An 8,376-nucleotide genomic window follows, 5' to 3' on the forward strand; every position below is an offset into this window, starting at 1 on the left:
TTTTTAATTTGATTAAGAATATGTACAGAATAATATAACAAAACACATGTACAATATAACATGTTAAACTACATAAACACGTTTGAAAAACAAAACATGGTGTAAGATTTTTTTGTATTTTGTAAGGGAAAATACGACAGTTTTTAAGGGCATGGAGCCGTGGAGGTTGACAGGTATGTTACACACACAACACAGTACCTATTTACTCACAGCAAGACAGACTATGTAGAACAGGGGTTTCAAACTGCACTTACCTAATAGCCGCCGGAGCATGAAGTGTGACAACACTCGTTCTTCTTGATTTCCAGGATAAAAATGGTGAAAGTAAGAAAAGGACTGTTTCAAATACAGTTCATATGCCAAACCAAACCCCCCAAAACGATGAAAAAAATAAAAGTTTACACGAGTGCATCTAAAAATGTCACATATTTGCACGGTAACACAAGCAGCTTGACATAGGCTGTTTTTGCCTGAAGATTGCATCAGCAAGTAGAATATTTTGAAGTTACAGACACCACCTTTAAATATTCGTAACTAAGAATTTTTTATTCATTTCACATAACTTGAGCCTCACCTAGGAGGAAATGACATAATTGTTTGCAATCTTGCTGCTACTGGTACCAAAAATAAAAACTTGCAAAAGGCTTTGGAAATAAATATGGGAAAATAGTGCTTAATGATCACTTTGAGACTCCATAGTTTTTATTCTGCGACCCAGTTTTTGGAGGGAAGGGATCATTTTCTGCTCCAATATTTCATAGTACTGTACATGCTTGAATTCGTGTTTCACTTAATGAAATGCAACTCCCAAATTCCATTTGCAATCATGCAGCCCCAAACCATGACTTTCCGATCGCCATGCTTGACTTTAGGTACGACACAAACATATTTGTACTCCTCACCTGGTTGCTGCCACACGTTTCACACTCTCTGAGCCTCAAAAAAATAATTTGTCTCATCTTAAGCCATGACCTTTGTTGACATACTTTTTTTCATTGTGTCAAAGCGATGTTTCTTCAGTGATGTTCTATTGAACATTATAGTGAAATCTCTGCAGAATTGTGAGGGGTGTACTCACTTTTGAGACATACTGTATTTCCATGATGACAAATAAGGCTGTGCCTCAACTGCCTCCCCTGACTGCAAGTCAATGATGGGATAAGAAAAATACCAATGGCTGTCACTTTAACACAAAATTGGTGTGAAGGCCAAATTAACACACAATTATACACCACCCTACATTTGGTCTTATACTGCACTTTATTAAATTTACTTCAAACTCACAAATATATTTTGAATTTCCATTAGGATGACATTCATGCTATCCACCTTTAGGTCAATTTGATTGCAGCTATGAGTGCATCAATTTCCTGTATGGCTTTGGATGTCTTCTGGAGTGCTTCTGACACAGTTCTTTCATTCACTGTCCCCTGAGTGATTTCCTCCAAACCATTTTGTGCACTGCCTTTGCAGACAATGTTAAAGAGAACAGTTGACCTAATTTGAAATTAGTCAGTGTTTGCTTAGATGACATATCTCGTGGTGATTATTATATATGTATGTAATTATTGTTCAAAAGCTGAAGGATACAGTTGAATCTCTGTAGATTTGAAAGGTCTGCAGCAGCGATATCAGACCTGAGATTTGTTTAAAGTAGACATATCAACAAATCATCAAGGGCATTCCAGACATCGAGTAGAAAAACATCAACAACAACTCACCGTCTTTCTACTGCCTTTTTCCATTCATCATTCCCATGCTCTTTTTGAGGTGAAAGATTGGACAGCTTTCCATCAACCTTTGTCGGTTTCAAGAAAATATTCTGATATAAATAACAAAGTCCTGAGAATTTTAAAAAACTTCTACATATTAATGAGAAAGACTACCTGGAACATGCAGCTGAGTGTAGTGGGCAGCCTCTCTTTTTTCACCTCATTGTATTTGGCAAGTAGTCTTTTAAAAAAGGGAATGAAGTGGTGAGTTGGATGCACATTGCAGGCAAAAATGTGCATGTTTATTAAGAGGTTGAATCTCACCTGCTGGCAAAACTCACAACCGAGCAAATTGAGTATAGCTGTCCAGAAATGTTAGGCGGAAGGCTATTCACATGATACGTTATCTTTTTAACCTATGGCAATGACATATGAATTTATTATATAATATAGAAGAAAACAATGTTGAATAATATAAATTTGAGAGGATGAAATGATAAACAGCTGACTTTTGGCTGAACTGACTGACACTCAGGCTTGTAATGAATAAAGTACATGCTGAGGTCTCTCTTAGATCGGATGACAGAGCCATCCCCTGGAGAAATTTCTATGATGGGCACTTCGTGGTCCAGTATCCTGCAAAAAAAGGATTTAGGCAGAAGCAGAGATGACAAACTGCAACTAAAAACAATAATGTTACCACATAAACCACCCTCCCCAGATGAGTACAAAGTTCCATGCCTTTTAAATTGTAACTGCACCTTTGAGCATACATTTTCCCTTCAGTTCAGTTTAATGTGGAAGGGGAGGGGTGAAAAGACTTCACAGTCACTAGTTCCACATTGGGTTAGAATAAAAAATATACTTCTGCACAACAATCAGGTTGTTGTGTAACTTTTATACATTATGTGACCAATCAACAGAGTACACTATTTCATTAGCATTTGTGGTTATTGTCAAAAAACACATACATTGAAAGCTGACCCTCGTTTATATGGTTAAAAGCACACCTGTATGTCACTCCTAGGTAAAACATCACTTTCACCATTTCTGTTGGGCAGACTTGATCTAGTTGTGTTGGAAGGATTGACTCTTGGAATTTCCATCTTTAAACGAAAAAAAATCAACAACTGGAAAAAAGTCATCGAAAGGACGAATAGTTATGTAAAATCCAAAAGTGCTTTGAAAAAGACCTGTGAAAGTGAGGAAATGAGCAGATGAGAGGCAAAGCTTGTGGAAGGAAAACACTAAAGTCTGACGTCATCAGAATGTTGTCAGACTTGGAAAATATGGTCTCTCCTTCTGTGTCACCATCAGGGTTGGAGAAGTGAGCTGTCCAATGATGGCGGGCCAAGGAGAGAGGGTAGCACCACTGTGGTGCCACTGCATGACAGGAGTGATGCTGCGCAATCGTGATGGACTGGTACTTAGCCTCTGGCTGAAAGAAAAACAAGGCCAAAACAAATCCCATGTGTAGTCAATTCTGACTTGCTGTATTAGAAAGAAGAGAACAGTCCTAAAAGCGTGGACCAGTGTTTTTCAACCAGTGTGCTGGGCATTTGAGTGTACCGTGGGACGCATTGTCAAGTGTGCTGCAGGAAATTAAAAAAAACATTATCTTTCAAAAAAAAAAAAACAATCCGTTGTCCTGTATCTTTGCTTTTCTCCAGGGATTAGCCAGTTACTGTGAAATTCATCCATAACAGTTTATGGCAGATTTTTTTTTCTTTCCATATACTAAGTGTTTGCTCTTGAGGTGGTACCGTATTTAGTAATTTATTTTGTCTGAATAAGATCACTGCAAGTAATTATATAATTCAAATAAAGTACATATCTTGTATAAGTTCCTGCTCATATTAACATTTTCTTATTTGACATAAATCTTATTATACTTTAAAAAAAAAAAAGTTACAATGTTGTAAAAATAATTTTGTTTTGAGGGCAGATATTTTTGGTAATTATTGACCAAAAATAATAATCTGTGTATCCGCCTTAGCCACGGTGACCACAAATGATAAGAAAAACTTTATAATAACGATTGAGGCAACATGATCATTGAAGCGTTTGAGAAAAAACATTAAACAGGTGCTGGGATTTTATTTTTAAAGATTTTCAACGGACCTTTTGCCCCAAGATTTTGCCATGAAAAAGTGTGTATTGGCTAAAAGGTTCCACATTACTGGTCAGAAACTACACTTTCAACAGTCATAGTATCATTTGTGAAATAATAATTGTGATAAATCATTTTATAAATGCATTTTATACCAATTCCCAATATAAACCCGATTTTGTGAAGCAAAACACAATGTATTTAGTTTCACATTAAAAATAAAATAGTTGTATATCAAACTCCTTCTAAGCAACTTGTGCAACGGGGCTGCACAGGAACAACGAACCAGTGAGGAGTAAGCAGGAGTCCATAAAAATAGCATTTACCATGTTGTGATTTGCAGTACAGTACTGTAACACAGTTCCAAAAAGTACTGTACTTATCTTAATACATTTACCATTTCAAAACAAAACACTGGAAAATCGCAGTATGAATTATTATCCTACAGTATCAAAAAGTAAAATTATCAAATGAACAGGAAAAAAATGTTTAAAATTTAAAAGAAAGCACAGACTGTTCAGAAAGATCTAAAAGCCTTCAAAAGGCCATTAAAAACAATTCAATATGCTTGCTAAAACTTTTTTCCACTCCTTAACACTGCACTTTCTCAATATATCTAATTTATAAGTGGCTAGGGAAGTGTTATGCATCACAAGTATTACACAGGGATTGATACCATGGACCAAAGTTGTATCAAACATACCTTAAGTAGGGATACTTTCCTCTTTGAAAAAAAAAAAAGAGTTCAAAATATGGGAAGCTTCTGTCTCAAACAAATCAACACAGAGTAAAAAAAAAGTAATACTGTAATCCTTACCTGAGTCCCATCATTAATAATTGAACCCCCCCCCCCCCCTCTGATTATAGCTCTATGGTGTCATCACTGGGGTTCTCCATGCATTCAAAAAAAAATCAGGTCAAGCATGCATACTGTATATGACTTAGATGTATTCAAGGTCTCTGCTTACCTTTAGTTGTTGATGAATGGAAGGTTGGCTGAATCGGCATGCATATTCGACAAAGAACTCCTCACCAGAGGGAGACAGCGTTAAGGATGCGCGTTTGTCCTCTGATTTGATGATGGTCTCCCCTCCTGGTGAAATCTCTGCTTCACATGTAGACAATGGTGGCCACTGAACTCCCTCGTCAATGCTAGACAACGGCTGAGAGAGAAAATGTGTTGGCTTGAAATGTTTGATTCAGGGTTCTTACACCTTTTTCATGGCCAAATTACAGCACCTTTAAGGACTTTCAAAGCCAAGTTTACAATTTTTCCAGTACAATTAAAAGAAGAAAACAAGTGAAAATCAATCTATAGCCCTGTTGTTGGGGGTTACTGAGCACTGCTTGTAGGAAAAAGATTTAGAAAATGTGATCAACCCTAAGCCAAATATAAATAACAGGCTGGCAGCTATCATTCACTAATCGGATCATAAAAGATGTAAATGAAACCGTTTCTGTGCCCCATTTCTTGAATGTTTGGTCTACGCTAATCAAATCTTCTTGTTCTTTTTCTTACTGAAAGCACTCGATGACATCAAACTATAATAATAATAATAATAATAATAATTTCCTTTGTATTGTCATTCTTTGTAACAATGTACACAGAACGAAATGTCGATACACCTGACCCGTTGTAGCGGGTCGATGCAGCCGCAGCCAGAGGGCGCCGCCATTATACCAATTAGGTATGTCTCGGTCGAGGCGCGAACCAGCGACCTCCCAGTCTCAAACTGCAGAGAAAGTCAATTTTTCTAAAGTTAAACATATAAGTGAAAGATGCTACTATGAATATGAACTAGTTATCTGAGCCACTATTTTTGTCCATTTAACTTTCTCGCATAAAAATACATTTTACTCGTTACTTCCCCGATATGGACAATCCGTGTAGTGCTGATCTGTTTTTTTTGTGTTAAATGTAATCACTAAAATAAAGTCACCACCTTGGTGCTTACACATACTTTGTGCTTATTTGAGATGTACAGTAACCATCTACGATGAACAATCTTTTTCTATCAATCGGCTGGTATAAACTGCTTTGAATTCGCCCATCCTGATTCAACAATGTAAGCACAGCTTGGCTGCATCGCACCGGTTAGACGCATAATGCTCCACATGACAATGCCATACAAACTAATGCAAGCTGCCATTTATCAGGAGGGAAAAAGAAACACAATGGCAAAGCGCAATGTATCATGACAGTTCTTCTTTTAATTGTACTGGAAAAGAGAGCAAAGTTTCAGTCATTTTTCAGCAGACTTGGATTTATTTGTCTACAGTTAATGAAGGGTCTATCGAGACGGACTGGTATGATACATTGCAACAATTTCAAGCATTTACAAGACCTTCACCCAAAGGTCATGCCCTTTTCAAACGTTAAAATTCAAGCATTTTCAAATATTTCAAACACCTGTACAAACCGTGTTGATATGAAGAGACACAGAAACATCAGTACAGTACAGTACCCGTTTGTTGTCAGGAGAGATGAGCTCCTCTGGCAGGTATGGTCGACTGGCATACTTATTTCTGAATGCCAGTGCAGTGATGATCAGTTCCTGATTTGGGAATTGAACCACCATGAATGATCTATATAAAATATGTGGATGCGTTGTTTATTTTAAATTGTACTTTATATGCGCTGATGGCGAACTGCGTCCTCTGTCTAACTTCCACTGGCGTTTGAAGTGGATGATCAAAAGCAGATGGGGCTCTTATCAGCATGAACTCGCTGCCACACGGTGAAAGAAGTAACTGTGCTCCGTCTTCATAACAAATATTCACTGACTCGTCCTCATACATAATCATTGCAAAGCGGTCGTGAGCCTCCATCGGGAACGCTTATCTTAAAAAAAAAAAATACTTCCGTCAACTTGAAGTAGAAAGCTCTGACAGTCTGCGCGCGCACAAATTCAAATCAGCATACCTATGTGACGTCATCTAAAATGGACAATCTGTCACACACAATCCCGTTACAGGAGTTGCTGAGATCAAAATAAATTGCATGCACAGATATGTACAAACTATTTATGCGCGTCAGCGCGCTGTAGCAGCCCGTTAGCGAGCTACGTGGAAGCCACATGGGGGTTTTTGGGGTTTTTAAGGGTTATTGCTCTATCTTCGTTATTCATTATCCATTATCCGTTATCGGTCAGTTAATAATACGCTACAAAGCCTAGGAGCCGGGACACTTACTCTCAGCCAAAAGGCCAAGCTAAGGTCCTAGCCCTAAAGCCTTGCTGCGATCATTGCGAATGCACCGTTCCCGGAGGTACTGCAATACCGGGCCGATTGGTCGGGTCAACGTCCTCGTTAGGGAAATGTATGCACATTTAGAATAAATTATCCATTCATTATCTGCACCGCTTATCCCCAGTAGGGTCACGGGGGTGCTGGAGCCCATCCCAACTATCTTCGGGCAGTGGGCAGTGGAGACTTTGAACTGGTTGCCAGCCAGTCGCAGGGCACACAGAGACAGACAACTCACTCACTCATACACACTTAGAGACAATTTGGACCGGCCAATTAACCTGACATGCATGTTTTTGAAAAGTGGGAGGAAACCAGAGTGCCCGGAGGAAACCAGAGTGCCCGGAGGAAACCCACGCTGACACGGGGAGAACATGCAAACTCCACACAGGAGGATTCGATCCCATGACCTCAATACTGTGCCACCGACATGCTAACCACTCATCCGCCATGCTGCCCGAAAATAAATTATAACTTGCTAATTTTACAACCCATTTTCATGCAGGTAACTTAATGGTCAACTTCATCACGTGCTGTTATGACAATTCTAGAGTATAAATATGTAAAAAAATATTTTTTTTAAAAATAAAAAACACATAATTTATTCAAACAATTTATGAATATGTCACACATTTTGACATTTTATAAAACTAATTGAGAAAACTTTTTACGATACAAAACTAGTTTAAGATGATATTTTAGGACTTAAAAAACTTGCGTAACCTTGTTTTTAACAATGTTTTATTTTGCAAATATTGTGCCCTTGAGTTCATCATGTTGGTTATCTGTTTAAATGCAAATAAATTTAAATGCAATATAATTTATTGATTTAATGTAATTACATTTTTCAGCATATGATTTGACATTGTCAGTAAAAAAAATGTTTATAGTTTAAAGCAAGGGTCGGGAACCAATGGCTTGCGAGCCGCATATGTCTCTTTTAATGTGTACATATGGCTCGGCGATATAATAGAATTTGCGCCTACACTCGTTTTATTGTTCAACATAAATCTTGTAACATACAAAGATGATACAATGCTGACTGCTGAAAGGGTTCAATCCAGTAAATATAGGACACGATTTTAAGTACAGTTTGCAGTCAATGTGTCACACCTACAGAACCCGCTTTTGCTGTAAATCGCTAAATAAGCTCATTAAAAATCTATGTTTATTGTTGAGACACTTTATGATGAAAAGCCAACCAACAAACTTTAATTACTCAGCAGCTTTAGCAAAGCACCTAGGGCGATTCAATTTTTTTCGACCAGCGTCGTCTTCACTTCGTTGGTATCCTCATTTGCAGTATTT

At 37.8% G+C, this 8,376-nt stretch overlaps 1 protein-coding gene across 1 annotated transcript; it reads right to left on the minus strand.

Annotated features, from left to right (window-relative positions):
- Positions 1–1,254: 1,254 nt before the first annotated feature.
- Positions 1,255–6,715, minus strand: c5h5orf34 (chromosome 5 C5orf34 homolog). Its single transcript, XM_088335371.1, has 11 exons — positions 6,451–6,715; positions 6,288–6,377; positions 4,791–4,985; positions 2,906–3,150; positions 2,723–2,818; positions 2,222–2,348; positions 2,037–2,128; positions 1,887–1,953; positions 1,722–1,798; positions 1,591–1,637; positions 1,255–1,465 (listed from the first exon to the last, which is right to left on the minus strand). Exons 1-11 carry the CDS (start codon positions 6,649–6,651, stop codon positions 1,332–1,334), a joined length of 1,371 nt encoding a protein of 456 aa, XP_088191497.1. The 5' UTR covers positions 6,652–6,715; the 3' UTR covers positions 1,255–1,331.
- Positions 6,716–8,376: the final 1,661 nt, after the last annotated feature.

The sequence above is a fragment of the Urocampus carinirostris genome, chromosome 5, assembly GCF_059441175.1.
Source record: "Urocampus carinirostris isolate Australia breed hairy pipefish chromosome 5, RoL_Ucar_1.0, whole genome shotgun sequence".
Taxonomy (NCBI): Eukaryota; Metazoa; Chordata; class Actinopteri; order Syngnathiformes; family Syngnathidae; genus Urocampus; species Urocampus carinirostris.